This window comes from Oryzias latipes, chromosome 2, assembly GCF_002234675.1.
Source record: "Oryzias latipes chromosome 2, ASM223467v1".
Taxonomy (NCBI): domain Eukaryota; kingdom Metazoa; phylum Chordata; class Actinopteri; order Beloniformes; family Adrianichthyidae; genus Oryzias; species Oryzias latipes.
Genome location: NC_019860.2, coordinates 8643093 through 8668820, shown reverse-complemented (window position 1 = coordinate 8668820; position 25728 = coordinate 8643093). Strand labels below are relative to the sequence as shown.

General features: G+C 44.0%; 4 protein-coding genes and 1 long non-coding RNA gene across 12 annotated transcripts in view; 3 read left to right on the top strand and 2 right to left on the bottom strand.

The window, feature by feature from the left end:
• Positions 1 to 25728, top strand: part of LOC110013798 (gastrula zinc finger protein XlCGF28.1) — a 989290-nt gene that overhangs the window by 383992 nt on the left and 579570 nt on the right. The gene's annotated exons all lie outside the window — the stretch shown is intronic.
• Positions 1 to 25728, bottom strand: part of LOC101169839 (NLR family CARD domain-containing protein 3) — a 1010604-nt gene that overhangs the window by 536601 nt on the left and 448275 nt on the right. The gene's annotated exons all lie outside the window — the stretch shown is intronic.
• LOC105355408 (NACHT, LRR and PYD domains-containing protein 12-like) overlaps positions 1 to 25728 on the top strand; it is a 768227-nt gene that overhangs the window by 607979 nt on the left and 134520 nt on the right. The gene's annotated exons all lie outside the window — the stretch shown is intronic.
• LOC105355350 (protein NLRC3-like) lies at positions 452 to 16456 on the top strand. 5 transcript variants are annotated; one of them, XM_011482176.3, is made up of 9 exons: positions 452 to 498; positions 581 to 685; positions 954 to 1073; positions 4803 to 4846; positions 4951 to 6739; positions 10258 to 10431; positions 14130 to 14306; positions 15142 to 15315; positions 15632 to 16456. In XM_011482176.3, the coding sequence occupies exons 3-9, from the start codon at positions 1006 to 1008 to the stop codon at positions 15651 to 15653; spliced, it is 2448 nt and encodes an 815-aa protein (XP_011480478.3). In that variant the 5' UTR covers positions 452 to 498; positions 581 to 685; positions 954 to 1005; the 3' UTR covers positions 15654 to 16456. The 5 variants fall into 5 exon arrangements, with proteins under 5 accessions (XP_011480478.3, XP_023817951.1, XP_023817958.1 ...); XM_023962183.1 differs by having other exon boundaries at positions 4948 to 6739; XM_023962190.1 differs by lacking the exon at positions 14130 to 14306 and having other exon boundaries at positions 4948 to 6739.
• Positions 22996 to 25125, bottom strand: LOC111948765. Its single transcript, XR_002874755.1, has 3 exons — positions 25113 to 25125; positions 24186 to 24189; positions 22996 to 23632 (listed from the first exon to the last, which is right to left on the bottom strand). It is a non-coding gene; the product is annotated as an uncharacterized LOC111948765 (long non-coding RNA).

Genomic DNA, 25728 nt, shown 5'->3' with positions numbered 1-25728 from the left:
CTCTCAAACTCAGACAGCAGAGTTTGTCCAGCAGACACAGACGGTGGAGTTTCCTCCGTTTTCTTCTTCTTTCACAGTGAGTCTTTGTGAAAAAGTTGTGTACTGATCTCATGATGAAGCTCAAGCTGTTGTCTCTGATCTGTGAGGAAAAGAGCAGCAGACAAACACATCAGAGGTCACTGACAACATGGCGACTTCTTCCAGAAACTCTGATTCAGTTTGATCTGTGGATGTTCTTTCAGGATCCTAATGTGTTTTTAAAGATCCAACACATCTATAACCAGGATACAGAGCTCAGAACCTCATCTAGTAACATTCAGGATGTCTATCAGAGCTTAAGAAGACATGTTTCCTCTGCAGGTGAAGTTTGAAGGTGTGTGTGAGCTGATGTGGATCCAGTGAATCCAGCAGCATGGATCAGTGGGAGGAACCACAGGAGGGAGCCCCTCCCTCTAAAAGCAGAGATGGTAACCATGACAACCAGAGCAAAACTCAGAGGTGAGATGAACATCTCCAACTGTCCATGATCTTCTCCATGTCAGAGCTCAGGACTCACACCAGCAACCTTCATTCTTCACAGGAACCAACCTGGACCTGGATCTGGATCCAGCTGGAGGTCCAACAGGAGTGACAGATCAAAGGATTCGAATCCTGACTTCAAGGACATCCATTCAGGACTGAAACAGTGAGTGTTTGTCAGAGTTTTTGGAGGCTGGATTCTAGTTCAGATGATCAACAGTTTTCAGATGAAGGACTTGAGGTCTGGTTCAGTTCTGGATCTCTCTGATCAGACTCACTTGGAGCATCATGTGTGTGATGAGATCTGTAAACTGTTGATCCAAACATGTCATGTTATTCCAGACTAAACAGCTCAGTCTGTGTTCATGTCAAAGTCCATCAGCTGTTCATGAAGAAGCAGATCCTCCAACACTCTGATGGTTTGGTGTTTGCAGAGGTCAACAGGTCACACAGAGAGTCCAGTCTGCAGCCTGCAGCTGTGGATCCATGAAGAGTGACCGGTCCAAAGATGATCCTCCAGACTTCAGAACTGAACCAGGACCTTCAGACTCACAGTAAGAAGCAGTTTCTAGTGAACAAAGCAGAGTTCAGCTCTCAGCAGGAACAACAATGTTCTCATCAAGAACATCAGCTGATCCATCCAGGAACGTCTTGGGGACACAAAGCTCAGTCTGTCAGGATGAAGCAAACAGCTGAACTTTTCTCTGACCTCAGTCCAGACATGAGCTCCAAACACAGCTAACGCATCATTTAGACCAGGGGTCGGGAACCTATGGCTCGCGAGCCATATATGGCTCTTTTGATGGTCACATGTGGCTCGCAGACAAATCTTTAATTATAGTTTTTTTTTTTTCATTAGACCAGTCCTTCTCGGGCGCGATGCGATGCCAGAGGCGCGCAGTAGTAGCAGTGCTTAGAGAGAGAAATCTGCGCCAGCGCTATCAGTTACTATTATCTATTATTTCACAGAGTTTGTACCAGCTGGAAACCTGTGAATTGACGTGCCTAAAACTACGCGCTCCCGTCTCTGAGAAAGAGCGCACAGATGCTGGGACGGGATGTGTGAGGGAGAAAGCAGAGGGGTGGGGCTGAGGTGTTGTGGGGACCGGCAGCAGGTGAATCGCGCAGGGATTGTAAAAACGTAAAACCCGCTGCCCGTCACTCACTGTGGCGTGTGAGTGTGTGTTTGACTCCAGGTCTGCATGTGAGCAGTCTTTGTCACATCTACAGAACATTCAGACCTACGATCACGTTTAAAGTCTCAACGCCTGAACGAAGCAGAAACTCACCACGGATCAACCAGACTAGACCATCAGCAAAACTACCACGAGAAATACTCATCATTTATTAGCAACAGAATAACAATGTTATTAAAAATAATCCACAGACTTATTGTACTTTAAAAATGTTGAAATTAAATCAAATGCACACATTCATTTGTATATTTAGTTTTAAACAAATTGTCGCGGACTGAGTTGGATGGCTGTTGGGCCGCGTTAAAAGTTCTGGAGTTCATTGAACGCGTCAAGCAGAGATCTGATTGGCCCTCAGTTCTGTCGCTCAGCCTGTTGTTAGGTAGTTTGGACCAATGGGGTTCAGCTATGGGCCGAATAAGGGAAATGGGAGGGCTGCAGCGGGAGCAGGGGAATATAAAGTTGGGAGAAGCGCTCTCTCTCGTGTCGGCGGGAGAGATTCAGGAGTTGCTGAATTAATTGAACGGCGTTTGTTGCGGTCTGCAGTAATCGGAATAAAGAACTTTAAAAGAGGTTAAGTCTCCGTGCCTCAGTGTGGGGAAGGGACGCTACATTATTGTATGGCTCTTTCGAAATTACATTTCAAAATATGTGGCATTTATGGCTCTCTTGGCCAAAAAGGTTCCCGACCCCTGATTTAGACCTTCAGATGGATTAGATCTGCTCTGGTTTAACCTGGAAACACATTTGCTCACATTGAACACAGTCTGGATCACACAATAGAACTATCCTTTGAATCAGACGTTCCACTCAACAGTAGCTGCATCTACATGTGCAAAATGTCTTAATCTGATCAAAGATAACTGTATACATGGGCCCTAAAAAATGTTATCCAATTATAAGAAACTTTTACATTCATCACATGTTTAATTGGAATAAATCATTTTTACATGTGCAGAACTATCTAAAATACAGCAAACGGCAAAAGAAGAAGTAGTGAAGTTTTATCATAAACAAACATGGCTGCCGCTTTTATTATTATTGTTATATACATTTTTTAAAGTGACTATTTGCACATCATTTTCTAAATATGTGCGGCAACTCTTTCCTTGGCCGCACGGAAAGGTTAGTCTTGGACGCACTTAAAATATGTGCAACTAACATCAGCCTTTTTTTTTTACTTGACATTGTTGTTTGCACTTGTGTAAAGCAAGTCCTGTTACACCAATGCAAGTGTCTTTACACCTTACACTTGGGACTGCTCGGAGATCCTCTGGGGGGACCCCGAGGGGTTCCCAGGCCAGCCGAGAGACATAGTCTCTCCAGCGTGTCCTGGGTCTTCCCCGGGGCCTCCGCCCAGTGGGACATGCCCGGAACACCTCCCCAGGGAGGCGTCCAGGAGGCATCCGGACTAGATGCCCGAGCCACCTCAACTGGCTCCTTTTGATGTGGAGGAGAAGTGGTTCTACCCCGAGCTCCCCTCGGGTGACCAAGCTTCTCACCCTATCTTCCTGTCTATTTTGTTTTGATCAGGCGTTAATCCGATTACTTGCATCTATGTAAATGCAGCTAAGTGTGAGTTTATTGAAACAGTTAGAAAAACACTCCTGGAAAACATGACCAACTGCTAGGGGCAAAAATCGACTCAGTTTGGAGACCAAACTCCAGTTGATGCAAATGTTTCTCAGAGGGCAGCAGAAAAAGTTCTGTCAGTGCAACAGGAAATTAAGAACATCTGCAGTTGTTCAATGAAAACAGTTTGGAAACAGAGATGTCTTCAAAAGGTCACTATGTTCTTCTCATTGTTGTTCATCTTTTAGCAAATCCCCTCAGTGGCTGCTACAGCAAATCAGCTTTGACTCAGTGATGTGCAGTAAGGTTCACGGCTGGTGAGGCACTGACGTCATCATTCAGATTTACAAACTGAGCCCTACAGAGAAGCTTATTGACCATTTGATTAGGAACAGTTGAAATTTGTTGATCAAAATATCAACATTTTTCTTCCGTTTACAAACTGCAACATAGTAAAAAAAAAAACAACATTGTTATTATTGACTTACTTTCACTCATAAATGAAGTCCGTGCACTGCTCCTTCTGAAGAAACACATGGATCACCTGTTTGTAGAGGTTTTCATTTTATTTCTTCAATTTTAAAAGTTTCTCTGTCTCCATGGAGATCACTGCCAGAGACGTGTCTGAACAGATTCTTGAGTCCAGACACGTAGTCCTCCATTTAGAAAATGATGATAAACAAAATTTAAAAACTGGATGGCTGCACTTGACTTGCTACCACAAATTCTATTATTCTTTAGTGACACATTCTCTGGGATCAACAGCGCCCTCTACCTTGAGGCATATGTACTGCGGGCCTCATCTCGTGTATTTATTTTCCCCGCTGTATGTGAGCTGCAGTTCCAGTCAGTGTCTGCGGTGCAGACTAGGTGCAAGAGAGGCATGGGCTGCTGGAGCCTCACCTGCTGCTTTCAAATGTATTTGAACAGGAAAGTCATAAATGTGCAGCTTTTTTTTTTTTTTTTTTTACCAAAGAAACATTGAAAACCCACACAGAAAATAGTAATAATAAAACAGACATGTCTAAAAAAATAATAGTTGTTTTTCTTTTATAATAAAAAAAAAGAATATTCATCTTATTTAAGTAATGTATTTTTAAGCTATATTTTTTAACGCTGGATACTTCCTGACACAACCCTGTATTTTATCTGGACGGGGGACCGACACAGGGAGATCCAGACTTGCCTACATGGTTGGGAAGTAGTGCACTGAATGAAGCTCATTATGTCCCCCTGGAATCAAACCCTGATTTCCCATGTGCCAGTCTTGCACTTTACAAATTGAGCCATCCAGCTGTCTTCAAGCATTACCAAAATGTTCTCGTCATTGATCTTTTTTTTTTTAATCACACTAGCTGTTTTTTGCAACCTCTAAAATATGACATTTCACTAAAGTCAATGGAGCAGGTTTGGATTCATTAAACACGTTTGAAAGAGAATCTTAAAGCAAATCTGACAGCATTTCTGTTTGGATCCAAATGAGAGCTTTTCAAATATGTTTCTCCTTAACATCCACAGAGAGATGAGGAGCAGACCCCAGTCTGCAGAAAGACCCAGAACTGGTGAGTCAGAGCCTGATCATCTGCTGATGGATTCTTCTGGAAACATTTGCTGGGATTGTGTTGGAACACTCATGAAGGAGCTTTCTTCTCTGCTCTTTCAGCAGATGTTGGTCTGCAGGAGATGTTTGGAGAACATCAGATCAGTCTGAGGAGCAGAAGTGAACATGTGGCTGAAGGAACTGAAGAAGCAGGAAGAGAAACGCTCCTCAACAGGGTCTACACTGAGCTCTACATCACAGAGGGACTGAGACCAGAGGGTCACACCCAACATGAGGTGATGCAGCTGGAGACCACCACCAAGACCAACCAGCTCCATGACACTGCAATCAAGAACCCAGACATCTTCAAAGTCCTCCCTGACCAACACAGATCCATCAGAGTGGTTCTGACCAGCGGAGTTGCTGGAGCTGGAAAAAGCTTCTCAGTGCAGAAGTTCACTCTGGACTGGGCCGAGGGCTTGGAGAACCAAGACATCGGTGCTGTGGTTCCTCTGTCCTTCAGGGAGATGAACTTGATCAGAGATGAGCAGCACAGTCTTCTCACTCTGATCCAGCTGTTCCATCCAACACTCCAGAAGATCCCAGCAGAACAGCTGTCTGTCTGCAAACTTCTGTTCATCTTTGATGGTCTGGATGAAAGCAGACTTTCTCTGGACTTCAACAACAGTCCGGTGGTGTCTGATGTCACACACAAGTCCTCAGTCAACGTGCTGCTCACTAACCTCATCCAGGGACGTCTGCTGCCCTCAGCTCTGGTCTGGATCACTTCCAGACCTGCAGCAGCCAATCAGATCCCTCCTTCATGTGTGGACAGACTGACAGAAGTACGAGGCTTCAATGATGATCAGAAGGAGGAGTACTTCAGGAGGAGGTTCCCAGATGAAGAGCTGTCCAGCAGAATCATCTCCCACATCAAGGGCTCCATGTCCCTCTACATCATGTGTGAAGTTCCAGTCTTCTGCTGGATCACTGCTGTGGTTCTGGAGAACCTGCTGACCACAGAGCAGAGAGGAGAGCTGCCCACAACCCTGACTGACATGTACTCCCACTTCCTGATGGTCCAGACAAAGAGGAAGAAGAACAAGTACCAGCAGGAACATCAGACAAGTCCACAAGAGCTGACAGAGACTGACAGGGAAGTTCTTCTGAAGCTGGGGAGGCTGGCATTTGAACATCTGGAGAAAGGAAACATCATGTTCTACCAAGAAGACCTGCAGCAGTGTGGTCTGGATGTCACAGAGGCCTCAGTGTACTCTGGAGTTTGTACTGAGATCTTCAGAAGAGAGTGTGAGATCTTCCAGAAACCGGTCTACAGCTTTGTTCATCTGAGCGTTCAGGAGTTTCTGGCTGCAGTCTACATGTACCACTGTTACTCCAACAGGAAGGTAAAGGTCATTGAGGACTTCCTGAAGAAGAACATGGAGAACAAATCCCTGGATGAGTTTCTGAGTAGAGTCATGAAGAAATCCCAACAGAATCAAACTGGACACCTGGATCTGCTGGTTCGTTTCCTTCATGGTCTCTCTGTGGAGTCCAACCAGAGACTCTTAGGAGGCCTGCTGGGTCAGACAGAGAAGAATCCAGAAACCATCCAGAGAGCCATCAACAATCTGAAGGAGATCAACAGTGAAGGAGTCTCTCCTGACAGAAGCATCAACATCTATCACTGTCTGATGGAGATGAAGGACCTTTCAGTTCATCAGGAGATCCAAGAGTTCCTGAAGTCAGAGAATAAATCAGAGAAGAAACTCTCAGAGATCCACTGCTCAGCTCTGGCCTACACTCTGCAGATGTCAGAGGAGGTTCGGGATGAGCTGGACCTGGACCAGTACAAAACATCAGAAGAGGGTAAACGGAGACTGATCCCAGCTGTGAGGAACTGCAGAAAGTTCAGGTGAGTCCAGAAGTGATTGTGATGATAAAGCAGATCAGTGTTCAGATTGATTTACAAAGACAGGATGATTTGAAAAGGATTAGAAATAAAAAACATGAAAGAAAATCATTTCTTTCACACAGATATTATCTTTTTAGCTAAAGTGCAAAGAAGGATCTTAGTTGTTCCAATGAAATCCATTGAAGCCTAGCATCACAGATACGCACACAATGCCACCCCAAGGGTCAAAGGCGGGAGCGAAGATGGAGGAAGAGTATGTGCCCGTGGCTCAAGTAAATGAGTTGCTACACCAACAAAAACAACAATTCACTGCATTGTTACATCAACAACAAGATAGCTTCAAAGGTTTCGTCAAAGTGATATTGGACTCAGCAAATGACAGATTAGCTAGCTGTCACTGACAAGATGAACTACTTGGAGGGTTAATCCAGACGAAATAATCTTGTAAAAGATGGGAAAAAAATCCACTTGCAGCAGAATATAGAAATTGAAAGAGCACATGGATCTGGAAAACTTGGAGGAGAGAGAACAAGATCCATCGTAGTGAGGTTTCTCAGATATAAAAACAGACTCAATCTCGCAACATACCAAGTCCCTTAAAGGTACAAAGATGTATATAAATGAAGACTACAATCAGCAAGACGAAAATGGAAAGAGCTGATGCAATAACTAAAAACAGCAAGGAAGAGAGGGGATATTGCTTACCTAAGGCATGACAAGTTGATAATCCACCCTCATACCAGCACACCTAAACCTTGAACTATACATCTATAAGTGAGATATTGACTTTACTTTGATGTTATCCAATTTTTCCATTTGACAAGATGAATGCAGCTGTCTGTTAGACCAGATTGCACAGTATAATAAACTAGAACCTTCAGCTTCTCATAACAATTATGAAGATCTGAAAGATGCTGATATTGATCCTGAAATGATTTTTTTTCTATAATGATATCCACAAATGCCAGTACTAAACAGAGGATCAATTTAATATGGCAAATATGAATGATAACAGGTTCTCCATGATTAATTTTATTAGTAGAAGTTTGTATACAAATTTCCATAAAATCAAGGGCTTCTAGAAACAGTTTTCTCAAAGCTTCAGTTTAATTACATTCTCAGAATCGTGGTTTAACAATGACAGGGGAGTGGACTTTGACATAGAAGGTTGTGAGGTCATTTATGAAAGTAGAGAATTGAAAAATGGAGGTGGTGTTGTTCTAAATGTGGACACAAATTTGAATTATAAGGTGGTTTCAGTGGTAGTGGTGGTATCAGTCGTTGTGAGCATTGTGTTTGAATGCATTTCTATTGAGATTATAATGAAGAAAAAGAAAAATATTATGGTATTGGTTCCAATGTTGTCATAGCCAGGAGGTGGTAGTGGGGATAAGTTCTCTTTGTCTATAAAGTACCTCTATACAGCGTGCGTCTCCAATAACCTCTGACAACCAAGTCCAGCTCCTGGCCTTCGTGTGTGGTTTAGCATCTAAACCTGGCAGAACTGTTTTCACTGACAGGAGAAGAGGCGCAGGTGGGTCACTGGTGCCTTATAACCAGTTGCTTTGGTGAGATGATACCCGTCAGCCTAAGAAGGCAGTTCATCTAGGGGAAGGAAAACCCTGATTTTTAACCTCTGCTGCCTCGCGGCTATATTCTTCCCTGGAAAAGGCTTCAAGAGTAAACCTTGAGGAAAAATCTGGAGTCAGAGTCCCTAAGGCAGTTTGACGCTGCTTGCAGTGTCGCTCTGGCAAGTCCTGCGGCGTCGCCGATGCCAAACTGTAGCAGCCTTGCTGTTCCTTTGGATCTATTGACGACGTGGAGAGGGGTACCTTCTAGGTGGGCAATAGACTGTCCTCCATATTACATTGCCCTGGCTAGCATCCGACCACTCTTGTGCAATACCCTGGAGAGGACACTCCAGCCTCGCTAGCACTGAAACAACATGGGGAGCAACAGTTTACCGATTTTACGCCACAGCTGAATTGGCCTAGAGCAAGGCGCCAGGGGTTGTTCCCGACAGTGGGAGGGATCTTCGGGTCTCACTGTGCAGTTACCGCCCGCCTCAAGCTGGGCAGTCCCTAGACAGTCAGGTACTGCCTCGCTACAGTTTGCTTTCCTCACTGGGTGCATGGGGATTAGGAACACTCCGAACGGCAGGCTGCAACCATCGCACCAGGCAATAAAACACTGAGAAAGAGACCACCTCTTAAACTGGGATGTTGGAATGTCCTTACAATGTTGACGGGCCTCTCTGAAGATGTACGGGACATTGACAACCTACGAAAGACAGCAGTCATAGGTCAGTAAAGACCTATTCTATTCTATTCATCAACAATGAACTTCTGAGACTGAACGTAGACATTGCTGCCCTACAGGAAACACGACTGCCTGACTAGGGCATTCTGAAAGAAAAATATTACATCTTCTAATGTCAAGAAAAGGCCCCAGAAAAGCCCAGACAGCATGGCGTGGCTTTTGCTGTGAAAAACAGCCTACTGAATATGGTAGAACTTGGCAAAAATGGCTCAGAACGACTCCTCACCCTTCGTCTCAACACCACCACAGGCCCTATCACCCTCCTCAGCATATACGCCCAAACTCTGAACGCAACATTTGAAACTAAAGACCAGTTCTATGACAACCTGTCATCTGTCATCAACAGCATCCCCGCCAAGAAACAGCTTATCCATCTGGGTGCCTTCAATGTCAGAGTAGGAGCAGAGAACGACTCATGGACCTCGTGCCTCGGAAAATTTGGCATCGGCCAAATGAACGAGAACAGCCAACGCCTGCTCGAGCTTTGCGCTTTCTACAACCTGTGGATCACCATCTCATACTTCCAGACCAAGCCCCAGCAAAAGGTCTCCTGATGCCATTTGCGCTCGAAACACTGGCACTAGTGGGACCTTATGCTAATTCAACGCTTAGCTATCAATTGCGTTCTGTAAGTACGCTCTTATCACAGCATTGACTGGGACACAGACCACTCCTTAGAGTGCTGAAAGATCAGGCTGAACCCAAAGAGGTTTCAACGTTCAAGGAAACAAAGAAATCCTTGCATCAAAGTCAGCAAGCCCCATGGAAAAAAAGCGAGCCCGCAGGAATTTATTCAACAATGGCAGCCAGGGAACCACCTACAGCTGCGATTTCTAGAGAAAACGCTCAGAAAACTGGATCAAAACCAACATTTAAAAACTGTCAACATTCAACTATCATTGTCATCATCATGGTCCAAGTGACAGCTGCCAGTCTTTGTGATTCTACTGTGAACTTTGAGGTTCAGACCTCAGATCACTGACAGACTGAGTGCTGCATGAAGCTCCATTGAGCTCCACCTTCTTCTCCAGCTACAGATGAAAGTACCACAAAGATGAAGATCTGAGAGAGACGGATGAGGAGGACTGTTTCAAGATGAAGATGAAGCTCTGATGAAGAGATAAATGACCAACTGGAACTTCATCACAGCTTGAATTCATCATAAGATCACCTGTTTCTGTCTTTGTTTCTCTTTACAGACTTTCAGGATGTGGACTTTCAGAGACTCACTATGAAATTGTGGTCTCAGCTCTGAAGTCCAACCCGTCCCACCTGACAGAACTGGACCTGAGCAACAACAACCTGAATGATTCATCAATAAAGGTTCTGTGTTTTGGACTGGAGAGTCCAAACTGCAGACTGCAGACTCTGAGGTCAGAATATTGAAGCTGCTGGTTGGTTCATTTTTACATTTGTAGTTCTTCACTGAAGTTGAAAGGTTTGGATTCAAAGATTTCTGGATTTTCCAGAATTTAAACATCTTTGATTGTTTGACGAGTCTGCAGTGGAAGGAAACAGTTGCTCAGATTTTCTTTAGAACAAAGATGTTTCCATGGCACAGTGATGAAGGTCTTCCGGGATTTCCCGGAAATCCGGCTTTTTGAGCAAACCGATCATTTCTTCCGGGAAATAAAGACCTGATCTCTATGGACAAATCGTTTTCCGGATGAAAAAATGTCTGAAATCGGCGAATTTTCGCTTTATTTTCTATATTTCTCCGTGGATCGCTTTCTCTATGGGTGCGGCTATCTTGTCTTCGTCTTCCTGGCCTAATTGACCAATGACGGGACGTTTTAGTTGCTTTCGGATGAGAAATGAACTTTCTCTCTGAACTGATGCTTTATTCAACCCATCGGGGCGATCAGCATATAGATATCGCCGAATCTTGACTGCAGCGGTGGTGCTGCGCGACGTTGACTGACTATATGTTACGTGATGCGGCGTATCGCGCCGCATCACGTAACATTTAAAAAAGAAAAACAAGAATTAAGGACTAAAACCTTGTTAATATGTATTGCTTTTGTAACTGACCATGGTATAAAACATGCTTATACATTGTTTGAAATTGCCATTTATGTCAAGTCTGTGAATGGTATGTATGTACCGTTTGTAGTATTTCTTTGATCAGTGCCCCATTGACCAGGAGAACCCCCCCCCCCCCCCCCCTTGTAGATTTTCTTGATCTGACTGCAGAATAACCGACTACACTGATCAAAACTGAAACATTTGAATACATTTCTCTATCTAATTTATTTGTATTTCCTAATTTAGTTCGGTTTTGGTCAAAAACATTATTGACATTAATTGTAATTATAAGTATTTGGTGGTTTGGACCAACACTCCATTAAAAAAGAATGTTTACAATGTTTTATTTTTTTTTGTATGTTTGTTTTGATATTTCCCAGATTACTAAGTATTGGTGTTAAAGAATTGATGTATTATGTTATAGAAAGATAGTTTAAAGCAGATCCCATATTTTGATATAATCATAGTTTGAGAAAACAGTCTTTCTAAAGCATAAAATTGTTCAAATAACTGAGGTACTTTCATAGAATATCATAGTTACTGGTGTTCGTTTTGCCATTTGGGGCTTTGATGTTACTTTATTTTAGCAGTTGTATGTTTGGCAGCTTTTAGAAAAAGCTTAGATTGTAGGATTGTGTTACTTTTAGCAATTATCCAAATTCTTTTTTAGGACCAGCAAGTCCTTAATGGTAAGTCAAAATAGGGGTTGAATGACAAATCATGATGCTCCAATTAGTCTTAGTTTCTTGATTAAGAAGTGTGAGTAACTAGCTGCCAGAATGTACCAGAATGCATCTAAGACCATGTATTTTTCAAAAATGTTGCTCCGCTGATCTCTTTATTGGATTAGGTATGCCATTTATATTTAAAGAAACTAGTTTTATAGACCCACTAGCCATCCAACTGTATCATTTATCCATGACAAACCTGGTGCTCTTTCCTTTTCTGCTCAGAACAGCAGAGGTTAAGAACACAACAAAAGAAAACACGCCAAACACAAAAAAATATGATCAAAAAAACATTGCTTCTTATGTTGGTGTCAGTGCTTTAGACCCTAGTATCCCCTAGAGGGAGCTCTAAGGCAACAACCCTTCTACTGTTAACCAGTGAAGGGGATCCTTAATGTTGGTGACAGTGATTTATAAACTAACACCTAGGGCTCGGTTATAAAACAAGAATGATATATATTGCGATAAAACTTTTTTTTAATAGAAGAATGAGTCTATCGCAATAGACTTTTATTTTGAAGGATCTGAAATTAAGACTAGCCAGTTAGAGCATTTTCTCTTCTATGACTAGTAAAAGTTAGAGGGTTAGTCGCCACATGGCAAGTAAACATAAAAAAAAAAACAATTATAGTCACTGTTCCTCCATTTGGTGATTTTCTTTTGTCTGCTCTTCCTCCAGTGTCTGCACGTGACATAAGCAAGCGCATGCGAGACACTCCCAACAGTTTTGGCTGAAGAAACAGCAGAACATGCTTTGGTTTTTAACAGGTTCCAGTCAGAACTTTTACCGACCAGACTTATAGACATGGCAGATAAATACTACAACAACGACTATTTTGTAAGACATTAATAAAAAAAAAAACCTGGCACTTTCTAAATAATAACAGAATTAAATTTGTTTAATAAAGTATGTTATTGACTGAAAAATTAAATTTCGGCCCCTGTGGAGGTTTTTTAGTTATTTAAAATCTGACAAAAAACAGACTTATGTGCACTGCAAATTGTGCAGAAGGCATGTTCTTTCTAAAACTGGAAACACCACCAACGTTTGTTATTACCTGAAACAGAGCAACCAAGCATGTTCAATGTCAGACTGAAATAAACGATGATTTAAAAACAACAAAGGTCAGACGTGCACAGCAGCAACAGTCTAAACTATCAGAAGAAATTCTGAGAATTTGCTTTTAGTTCCTAGTTTATTCACAGGATGTTGACAAAATATGTTTGTTCTGTAAAACTTGAAAACATTAGAATTTATTTGTAGATTTAATATTTCGTTTTTAAATGGAACTGATCAGTTTAGTTTTCTATTTTATTTATTTTCTCTTTTGAAAGTTGAAATCTTTTGTATTAATTTTCAGTTTAGTATGTACTATAAATGCCTTTCTTTAATTATTTGAAAAAAGCTGTTGCATCATGGTCCTTCAGTGGATCTATTATGTTTAAAGTATGATAGGAAATTAATGTTTAAATCTAAACAACCTATATATATATATATATATATATATATATATATATATATATATATATATATATATATATATATATGTATATTGACCAAGCTTTAAATTTGTCAAATAGTCATTTGGTTCATGTTGTGATATACATATATCACTAGTTTATCCTGACCACGCATGAACAGCTCGTTATCATAACATCGTAAGCTCTATTAATATCATTGGTATCATAGCATTGTGTATTTCTCTTTAACACAGAAAAGCGTTCGCTGTGCTAATGTTCCTAATTTAGCTTTTCATGAATCAAAAACTTTGTTTTCTTGAATCTTCATCCTCTGTAAATAATATCTGCTGGGTTTTTCTTTTTTTACCCATAACTCAAAGTGATCTTAAATTCTCAATGAATTTTGACTTTGCAAAATGATGATGTCATTTGAAAATGCATTTTACAATTTAGGATTCAGGATGAATAAATGCAATTTAATCTGAAATTTTTGAAATCAAAGCTTTAAATCGAAGCAAAATCTATTGGGTTTTAAATAGTCATGTTTTTCTGGTTCTGTAATTCAAATGAAAATTTATTTTACAACTGTCAGTTCAATCTGCATTTCTGCCATGCATTTTAAAAAAGTATTTAGTACTTAATAATTCATGATGATAAATTATATTTCAATTCCTTGTCTATTTTAGCTTCATTTTAAAGTCATTTCTAATCTATTGCCATCATGTTTTGGGTCAAAACAGTGAAAATGTCATCTGTCAGTCTGTCATCAGGGCGGGTCCCACCTGACTGAATTTACCAAGTTCCTGGACCTCCAGCTGCATCACTGCTCCTGAACACACTTTTCTGTCTGAATTCAGGTTGGAGGACTGCAGTTTGTCAAAGATCAGCTGTGACGCTCTGGTCTCAGCTCTGAAGAAAAACCCATCCAATCTGACAGAACTGGACCTGAGCTGGAACAAGAACCTGCAGGATTCAGGATTTCTTCATCTGTGTGATTTTCTGGAGAGTCCAGACTGCAGACTGCAGACTCTGAGGTCAGACTCCATGTTTCAGTTGTGTTCAGATCAATATGATGACAAAGTTGTGTTGACCCACAGTGGAGCAGAAATGTCCAGATTCTGATCTGCAGCAGCATCTTCCTGCAGCTGCTTGTTCTCTTCAAAGATCTGCAGAAGAACTTCTTCTTTTCTTCCTGCAGCTGCTTGTTTCAAAGCTGTCTGCTGACATTTGTCCTCCACAAAGTTCTGCTTGCAGCCATCAGCTCTTCTTTGTGTCTTTGCTCCAACTGACTCCTTTAAAGCGCGTGCAGAAGAAGCAGCCGTGCACGCTCACATGCACTCTGAGTCCTGCTGTGTTTCAGCAGATGCAGCTGAGAGTCCAGCGGCTGATGTTTGTGAGCAGACAGTGACAGAGTCTTGCTGCAGCTGGATGCTGCTCTGACAGACACATCCTACACAAACATCCTCACCTTTTCATCCACAAACATCATCAACTGGACTTTCCAGCATCATGCTGCTGAAATTCTCCCATGATTCAGTGCTGTTTGGAGAAGAGCTGAGCAGAAAGAGGAAGTGGACTTTTTCTGCTGTTGCTGCAGAAACATCAGTTGGTTTGGATGCAGCCACAGGCTGATGTTTGACTTTCACACATCTGGACTTCTTTCCTGAAGCAGCTGCATGTTGTCCTGAATGTTCCTGAATGTTCTTCTTCTCTGCTTCTGCTGGACTCTTCTGATCTGCTGCTGTTGCTTCACATCTTTGGACTTTTTCTAAACTTTCTGATCTTCTTCAGCTCTGAACTCTTTAGAAGAAGTGAAGGATGAAAAACATGAACTTTGTCTTTAAACTCAACTCTTTGTGCTGGATTCAGGTTGATCTTCTGCAGTTTTTCAAAGACCAGCTGTGCTGCTCTGGTCTCAGCCCTGAAGTCCAACCCGTCCCACCTGACATACCTGGACGTGAGCTTCAACAACCTTCAGTCTTCAGATGTTCAGCAGCTCCAGGATCTGGTGGAGAGTCCAAACTCCAAACTCCAGACTCTGAGGTCAGTAGAGGGTTGGAGTCAGTCCAGCTGCTTCCAGATGTTTGGTCCTAAAGTTAGTCTGAGAGCAAAGATGCAGAGTTTCCTGTGAAGCTGCAGCTTCTCAGTGAAGCTCTGAGGAGAATGATGACAGGCTTCAGGACAACAGTCAGCCAATCAGAGCAGCAGAAGCTCCAACAGGTGAAGATGACAGGAAGCTGCTGCTCTGAACAGAACTGAAGCTCCTGCTGCTCTTTCTGCTGCTGTGCTGCATCACTGACTGACAGACCAGGATCAGGAGACACTCCTTCATCTCTGTCTATCTGCTTTTTCTTTGTAGGTGGAAAGCAGAGGGCCAGTAAGTCTGATGTTCCTTCTGGAGGAACAGAGAGGAGCAGCAGCTGGTCTGCAGAGATGTTGTGACTGGACGGTGTTCCTGGGAGGTGGAGAGCAGAGTGATGGAGGAATCAGAGGAAGTGGAGAAGAGTGTCAGAGCTGCAGCAGGAACTGATTAAAGATGTGAGCATAAAAGCTCTGTTTAAGATAAAAAAGCTTAAACTTTGAGACTAAATGGAGACCGAAAGACTTTTTGTCTTAGTTTTCTGGTTTAACATGGATGACAGAAATTCTATTCAGTTGATGTAAAAACCCTCATCAGACATGAAAACAACCGCTATTCCTGCTGTTTCTGACCGTTTTCATGGTCTGCAGGTCTCAAATGTTGGACTGAACCATTTCATTATAAACATGTGTTGTTGTTTGTGTATTCATCCACAAACACATGCTGTGAAGAGGAACCTGCAGTGAAGGCAGCCATGTTGGAGCCTCACACATGTTCTCATTAGGATCAAATGAACCAGTGTGTTTGAGACTGAAAGAAAGACTGAAGGACAAAGAAATATGAAGATTCATTAAGGATCAAATCCAGACTTTATTCATGTCTTCATACAAAAAAGCTGCAGGTATTTTACAGACAGAATTTTGGTTTTTCAACACTTTTCTGACAAGAAGATGCAGTTCTACTCATGTCTAATACAAGTTCAAACTACAGACCTGAATGATTTTGTTTGGTTTTTGTTATTGTGTCATTATGTCTGAAGAAATCCGACCTATAATTACAGAAAAAACATCAAATATGTTTTTATGACTTTGAAAATCAATAAAATGTTTAAAAAACTTGTTTTTGATAAATTGTAAAGGAATAACTTATGTCTGTTGGAAGTAATCTGAAGTGTAGCTGTGAAAGTGACCACATTTGTTCAACAACCTCATAGCAACAAGAAACAAAGCCGATTTCTCTCCAAAGAAGTTTTTTTCCTCCGTTTTCAATCCAAACAAAGACAAACAGGGGGGTATTCCAGGAAGCATGTTTAAACTACCCTGAGTTTAACCTTGAAATCCGCCTGAACTTGCTTACTCGGGGTATGTCGGTTCCAAAAGACCGGATATGAGTTGGCGTAATTACGCTCGACTTGGTAACCCTGGGTTAACGCACGTGCACGGCAGGTACATAAAGACATTCTCAATGGATAGCTGATTTCTGGAGTCACCATGGAAACGCGTGGTGAAAAAAAAAAGAAAGTGCGACACTTGAGACGGAAGTGAGACGGAGTCTGAAATTTTAATGACGGCTTATAAAGATTATAAGTCCATCAAAAAAGTAACACGGCTGCATCATCAAAAGTTTCTGCTTGTAGTAGAAGAACAGACAAAGTAAACGCACAAGTTTCTGATCTTATTTCCATTTTCCTTGTGACGCAATATAACTTATCCAATTTTGCCAACTTAAATGAATTACTTCTTTTGGTAACAAATAATTGAGTTAAATTTATTCAACCTAATTTCTTACGTCTATAAAACTCAATTATTGTTTATACAACTCAAATTTACATATTCATCTAACTAAATTTCATATTACTCCAATTAATCATTTTTCCATCTTAATTAATTAACTCATCATCCTCTCCCTAGCTTTCACTCATGGTGCGGAGACGTAAGCATAGTAGGACAAAATACCTCGGCAAAACACGGTAAAACACAGTAAAACAGCTAAACAACTAAACACATTTGGACAAAAACCCACACTTAAACCCAAATTCGTCCAGACAGGAAAAGGGAATGATATCCCACAATCCCTTGTGGTGCCGATCTAACAGCAGCACCAAAGTTACACCTACTTAATTACATTTGAATGAAAGTAAAATAACTGTCTGAAAACCACGTGTTATTTTTAAACTGACTTTACAAAAAAAGATTTATCTTAACTGAAGCAAATAATTAAGTTAGATCAAAGTAAAAAAGTTTATCTTTCCAACATCCATATTGTTGTGGTTCTGTTGAGCATGCCTCCTCCTTGGAGCCCAACACCTGCTGCTCATCTCTACAATCAGCACCTCCCCACCTGCAGGCCATCACAGACTCTATTTATTCCTGAGGAGGATCTCCAGCCAGCGCCAGATTATTGTTCACCCTGTGTCTGCCTGCCTGCCAGTCTGCCTGCCTGCCTGCCTTCCAGTCTGCCTGCCTGCCTGCCTTCCAGTCTGCCTGCCTACCTGCCTTCCAGTCTGCCTGCCTACCTGCCTTCCAGTCTGCCTGCCTGCCTTCCAGTCTGCCTGCCTACCTGCCTTCCAGTCTGCCTGCCTGCCTTCCAGTCTGCCTGCCTGCCTTCCAGTCTGCCTGCCAAGTCAAATTAAATAACCTAACTTCTATCAGTTTGTGTCTGCACTTGGATTCAGTTATCCACTCCCCTCTCCCAACAGAATAATCTGGCCATTTAATATGGATCCAGCGGACATGTCTGCTTCCCAGGACCCTGCTCAGCATCCCCTTCCTCACTCTGATGTGAACTTTCTACGCCACGAACAGATGATCCTTAACCTGGATCACAAGTTCAATGCAGTTCTGGCTCAGTTGGATCGACTCACTCAGTCTTTGTCCACTCACACCGCCCCTGCAGCACAACCTACACCAGCTCCGCTTCAATCTGTTTTTCCAGGAAACCCGCCCGCAGCTGTGAGAGAGACCCACATCCCGGATCCCAAACCATATTCCGGAGACCTGGGTAAGTGCAGGGGTTTTCTGTTACAGTGTTCTTTAATTTTTGAACAGAAGCCTCTCTCTTACGCCAGTGACCAAGCAAAGGTGTCATATGTTGTTGGTCTCCTGGATGGCAAGGCATTGCAGTGGGCAGAAGCCTCTTTCGACCGGCATGGCTTTGGGCAGCTGTCCTACTCTGACTTTGTAGAGAACTTAAAACGTGTTTTTGACCACCCAGTGAGAGGAGGGGATTCCACAAGGCAGTTGATCTCCATGAGACAAGGAGCCCGGAGCGCTGCAGAGTATTCTGTGGATTTCCAGACTGTGGCTGCAGATGTGGGCTTTAATGACGAGGCACTGCAGGCTTTGTTCACAAATGGTCTCAACGGGCAGCTGAAAGATGAGTTGGCCTCAAGAGATCCACCCTCAACCTTAGGTGACCTCATCTCCCTGACAATCAGGCTGGACAACAGGCGGCGGGATCGAGCAAGGGAACAGGGACCTAGTCCACGTTCATTAATCTCCTCATGTTCACCTTCTCACCCGCTCCATGCTGCAAGCCCTCCACCTGAGGAACCTATGCAACTGGGTCGAGCCCGCCTCTCCACTGAGGAACGCCAGCGACGAATATCTAGTGGGGCCTGTCTGTACTGTGGAACTCCTGGACATGTTGTCATTTCCTGTCCGATCCGGCCAAAAGACAGTGGTCGTCAGTAGCGGTGGGGGTATTGACGACCACGACTACCTCAACTAACATCACCCACACAAAGACCCTGCTCTCGGCTACGCTGTGCATTAATCAGTCGTCCCATCCAGTTCTGGCATTGGTGGACTCAGGAGCAGAGGCTAACTTCCTTGACCAGACCTTGGCGTCCCAGATCAGTCTTCCTCTAGAGAACCTCCCTTCACCCACTGTTGCACGAGCTTTAGATGGCCGGGAGCTTTACCGGATCACTCAACGCTCAGCCCCAATTAAGCTTATTACCTCTGGTAATCACCACGAACAGCTCCAATTTCTCATAGTTGCCTCTCCTGAAAACCCAGTGGTCCTTGGACATCCTTGGTTGGTCTCACACAATCCTCATGTGGATTGGAGGACGGGGACCATCCTGAACTGGAGTGACACATGTCACACATCCTGTCTTCTCTCTGCTGTGCCTTCAGGTCCTTCCACTACATCCCCACCTGACCCACCTGACCTGTCCACCATTCCAGAAGTCTATCATGACCTTAAGGAAGTTTTCTGCAAGGATCGTGCCCTTGTCCTTCCACCACACCGTCCTTATGATTGTGCTATCGACCTGCTCCCAGGGGCCCCTCTACCAACCAGCCGTCTGTATAACCTGTCTAGGCCACAAATGGAAACCATGGAAAACTACATTACAACTTCTCTAGCTGCAGGAATCATCAGACCCTCTTCTTCTCCAGTAGCAGCTGGGTTTTTCTTTGTCACGAAGAAAGAGGGTACTCTCCGTCCCTGCATCGATTTCCGGGGGTTGAACAACATCACTGTGAAGAACAAATATCCCCTGCCACTCATTGATTCAGCTTTTAACTCTCTCCAGGATGCCACAATCTTCTCCAAACTAGACCTTCGAAATGCCTACCATCTGGTAAGGATGAAGGAGGGAGATGAATGGAAGACGGCTTTCAACACTCCACTAGGCCAATTTGAATACCTGGTTATGCCTTTTGGTCTTTGTAATGCCCCTGCAGTTTTCCAAGCACTTGTAAATGACGTTCTAAGAGATTTCTTGAACCGGTTTGTGTTTGTCTATCTAGATGACATCCTTATTTTCTCCCCCTCAGTCACAGAGCACATCCAACATGTGCAACAAGTGCTACAGAGACTATTGGAAAACCGGTTTTTCGTGAAAGCTGAGAAGTGTCAGTTCCACACCACCTCCATATCCTTCCTCGGCTACATTTTCGAGAACAAGCAGGTCAAAGCTGACCCTGAAAAGATACGAGCTGTAGCAGACTGGCCTACCCCCACCACTGTAAAACAACTACAACGTTTCCTGGGGTTCGCCAATTTCTACCGCAGGTTCATCCGAAATTACAGTCAGATAGCTGCTCCCCTGACAAGATTAACTTCTCCATCTGTCTCTTTCCACTGGTCAGAGGAGGCAGCCAAGGCCTTCTCCACGCTGAAAGAGAGGTTCACATCAGCTCCTGTTCTTCGTCATCCTGATCCAACCCTGCAATTTATCGTGGAGGTAGACGCATCTGACACTGGGGTAGGAGCCGTTCTGTCACAACGATCCATGGACACACAAAAATTGCACCCTTGCGCGTTTTTCTCCCGACGCCTGACCCCAGCTGAGAGAAATTACCATGTGGGAGATCGAGAGTTGTTGGCTGTTAAGCTAGCTTTGGAACATTGGAGACACTGGTTGGAAGGAACCAAGAATCCTTTTATCATTTGGACTGACCATAAAAACCTCTCCTACCTACAATCAGCAAAACAACTCAATCCCCGTCAGGCGCGGTGGGCTTTGTTTTTCACTCGTTTTAATTTTCTTTTGTCCTACAGGCCAGGTTCCAAGAACCAGAAACCTGATGCCTTGTCTCGCCAGTTTACTTTAGATGCACCAACACTGCCGCAACCCATCCTTCCTTCATCATGTACACTTGCTGCTGTCTCTTGGGAGATCGAGGACAAAGTTTTAGAGGCCCAGCAACAACAACCAGATCCAGGTACAGGCCCTGCTAATCGCCTTTTTGTGCCAGACTCTGTTCGCTCACAGGTCATCCAGTGGGGTCACACCTCTCGCCGTACCTGTCATCCTGGTGGGGCCCGCACCTGCTCGCTGCTGAGACGCAGATTCTGGTGGCCGACCTTGGAGAAGGACGTACGGCAGTATGTTGCTGCCTGCCCAACGTGTGCTCGTAATAAGGCCTCGCATCAACCCCCTGCTGGTCTCCTCCGTCCTCTACCCGTTCCTGGCCGCCCTTGGTCTCATATAGCTTTGGATTTTGTCACCGGTTTGCCCTTGTCTCGAGGTAACACCACCATACTTACCATTGTGGATCGTTTCTCCAAAGCTGTCCATTATGTGGCCCTTCCCAAACTACCCTCTGCTACTGACACTGCCAACCTCCTTGTCCATCACGTTTTCCGTCTTCACGGGCTTCCTGCTGACATTGTGTCGGATAGAGGCCCTCAATTCACGTCCCAAGTTTGGAAGGCCTTTTGTCGGTCCATCGGTGCTACCATCAGTTTGTCCTCAGGTTTTCACCCTCAGACCAACGGACAGGCCGAACGCGCCAACCAGGATCTGGAGACAGCCCTGCGGTGTGTGACTGAGGCAAACCCCTCCTCCTGGAGTGATTACTTGGACTGGGTTGAGTATGCCCATAATTCCTTCACCTGCTCTGCTACAGGTCTGTCACCATTTGAATGCTCTCTGGGGTTTCAGCCACCCCTGTTTCCAGCCCAGGAGGAGGAGGTTTCTGTGCCATCTGTACAGCTGCACATCCGCAGGTGCCGTCGAGTGTGGAGATTGGCTCATCGGGCACTCCTGCGTGCTCGGGAACGTAGCTGCCGCGTGGCTGATGCCCGGAGGTCTTCTGCTCCCTGCTATAGCCCTGGTCAGAAGGTGTGGCTGTCTTCCAAGAATATCCAACTCCGTACTGACTCAAGGAAGCTATCTCCCCGTTACTTGGGCCCCTTTGAGGTTTTGGCTGTCATCAACCCCTCTGCGGTCAAGCTCCGGCTCCCTGCCTCCATGAAGGTTCATCCCGTTTTCCATGTCTCACACCTCAAGCCGGTCTGTTCCAGTGCCTTGGTCCCTCCTTCCAAGCCCCCTCCTCCCGCCCGGTTGGTTGGTGGCCGGCCCGCCTACTCTGTCCGACGTCTTCTGGATGTTCGTCGACGTGGTCGAGGGTTCCAGTACCTCGTTGACTGGGTGGGGTATGGCCCGGAAGAGCGTGCCTGGGTTCCTCGGTCCTTTATCCTGGATGACTCCCTGATCCGGGATGTTCGCAGGCGTCGTCCAGACCGTTTTCCGTCGCCTGGTGGCTCCCGTTGAGGGGGGGGGGTACTGTTGTGGTTCTGTTGAGCATGCCTCCTCCTTGGAGCCCAACACCTGCTGCTCATCTCTACAATCAGCACCTCCCCACCTGCAGGCCATCACAGACTCTATTTATTCCTGAGGAGGATCTCCAGCCAGCGCCAGATTATTGTTCACCCTGTGTCTGCCTGCCTGCCTTCCAGTCTGCCTGCCTGCCTGCCTTCCAGTCTGCCTGCCTACCTGCCTTCCAGTCTGCCTGCCTGCCTTCCAGTCTGCCTGCCAAGTCAAATTAAATAACCTAACTTCTATCAGTTTGTGTCTGCACTTGAATTCAGTTATCCACTCCCCTCTCCCAACACATATGTGGTCTTATCACCCTCTCATGGTGGAAAAAGTATTATCTGAGCTTTTTCATCCACTAAATCATCTTCAAATGGACACGCCATGCTGCTTCACCTCTATGTAAACAAACTAAGCTTCAACTAAACCTGCTCCGGACCAGGTTATGTTCAGAGCATGAGTTGCCATGGTAACTTGACCTACCCTGAAACATACCTCCATTTCTGGAACCGAAAGCTGAGGCTATCAACTTCCTTAGCCTCAAACTTACCATGGGAGCTAGCATAACCTGCTTTCTGGAATACCCCCCAGATGTTCTGAACGGCAGAAATGTGTTTCCATCCAGAGGAACCTGCAGCAGCTGCTGATCCATCAGAAGATTCTGGACCTGCAGAGACTTCCCACACAGCTGCCTCTGCCTCCATAGAAGCTGCTGATCTGCATGGAGAGAGAGCTCCAAGTCTCTGCAACCAAAGCAAAGAAGCAACCAGAGAACAGAAGCACAGAGCTGAAGCAAACATCCCAGAACGTTTGCTTTGGGAGTCACACCTTCAGTTTGATCCGCTTCAAGACAAAGTCCCACATGAAAGAGATCAAAGGTGATCTGCTCCCAATCCAAGAACATGTCCAGAAGGACAAAGACTCCTCCCTCCCTCCCTTCCTCCCACCTCCTGGCTGACTGACACCACAGAGGGAGGCAACAGTCCCATGGAGACCAGCTCTGATGGAGAACCACAAGAACCTGGAAGGAGAACGGCAGCAGTGAACGGCAGCAAGAACAGTCCTCCCTTTGGGGGAGATCTCCTCACTCACAGAGACCCTCAAGAAGAAGGAGGAGGAGGAGGAGGAGGAAATGATGCTTTCAAAGACCTTGATGGACACATTCAATCAGATCAAAGAGGAGATTGAAAACCTGCAGAAACCAAAACCCAAGAAGAAATCTGGGATGCCTTCAGTTTTTCCAAAGATCTGAAAGACAGAATTGATCCAAACTTGATTGATTTTGTTCTTTTAGTTTTCTTACATTTGACAGAAACCAAAGTGGGAGGAGTCATCTTTATGAAGTCCATCAGAATCATAGAAAGAAGTTCTAGATCATATATATCTATAAATACTTGATTCTAAATGATGGATCTAAAGTTAAACAGAACTCAAAGTGCTGACTCAGCACAGATCAAAGGAGACAGATGATTTCCTGGAATGAAGAAAACATCAAACATCATGATGTGATCTGGAACTGAGCTGTTCTTCAGAAGATCCTCCCAAACATGGAAACTGTTGCTGCAACACGTGAAGGTTTGGTTCTGTTGCTAGTGAGATCTGATGGATCAGAACCAGACTTCTATGAGCTGGAACTGGGGCTTCTTCCAGACCATGTGACCTCATGGAGAAAGTCCAACATGGTTTCACTGAAATGTGGAGGTTTTCCAGGAAACGAACTGTTCTTCCATCATCAGATCCACAGAATGTCTGGTCTGAGTGGGATTGTGTCCAAACTCTCACAGAGCTTCTCCAGAATGAAAGCTGTCAGGCAGCAACAGTGTGATCACAGAAAAATGTCCTCTGACACCAAAACCACAGAACATTTCATCAAATCATCTTTGGATTGAATCTGAAATTCTAGTTTTTATTTAGTAAAGTCTTTTTTCCAGAGAACAAACCTGCCAGATTGGTGGTTTGTTAGTGAGTGGGCGGAGCTTAACCCAAGGCTGCTTCTGATCTTCTGCTTTTGTCTTTATGTGTTCAACTTTTAACAGCAACAATAAAAGTCAGAGTTGGTGACGTTTTTGTGCAATTTCACTTATGAGTTGATGTTTGTGGAGGTCAAAGGTAAGACAGAGCAGTTTTCAACTCTAGAAACTAGGAAGAGGAAGAGGAAGGTCTCAATGCTGAAGAACTCAACCAAACAGCAGCAGGAACTGCAGCAGTTTTTACATTCTAGTTCCAAATGTTCTACAGAATCAATCAGAGGTTGAAAGTCTTCCTCGGTACTTTAGTTCAGCAGCTCCTCTTTTCCTCTAAGGTGAAGCTTCATGTGGACGACTTCTTCTTCTCTCCTCTTTTCTGGAGCTTGGGCTCCATGCAGTCTGATCAGCTCTGATTTGGGCTTCAGTTGATGTTTGTGATCAGGAATTCTGGATTCTTCTTAGAAGGAGACGTTCTGCCTCTTTAGCAGAGAGCAGAACGTTGATCTGATCTGTTGGAACCGACTCCATCCTGAAGCTGCACTGCTGAGTTTCTGTCCACCAGGGGGCAGCACTCCTTCAATCCAGCTGCAGAAAACCTTGATGTTCTGCAGAATCTGCAGCCGTTCAAACATGCCCTGTTTCTGAGGAACAAAGACGTTTTTCAGGAATATGGTTCTGCTGCAGAACGTTCTTCCGGATTGAAGCAGAGAAAAAAATCCCACAGATCATCTGGAAGATCCACATTCTTTCAGTTTACCATCAGCTTTGCTCATCAAATCTCTGCTTGTTTTGATTTGTTCACACTGACTTCAATCTGCTCCTTTCTCAGCTTTTGCTGAGGTTGAAGGGGGGTGGGGGACACTAGATAATTATAATATTATTCAGACAACATTCTTATAAAAATCAAGTACAATCTATCACCAAACTAAAAACTCTGCATCTTTAATCCTGTTTGTTCTTCAGTCATTTTTCCTTCATTTTTAGGATCTTGTGGATTTCAAACATTAGGATTCTAACAGACTGTGAAGAAACTGGATTTTCTAGAAAGGAATGTATTAAATTTTAGGTTCGTTACCCCGTCAGTTTCTTGCACACAGAAATAATGAATAACGACTCAGAGACAGTTACTTAGCTTTTGTGGAGGTTTTACTTCGCAAAAACACGAAGGGGACAGACAGATGAACATGGTGCATTCAAAGTCCGAACCAACGAGCTCAGGGATGGGCTTTGGTATAAAAACCCTGCATTTGCATATTCAGAAGATCGTCCAATGGGCCTCGTGTGAAAAACACGCCCACAGGTTACTGCTGGAAAGGCGCTTCAAGGCTAAAGTGAAGATAACTCTGAGGCCTGCTCAG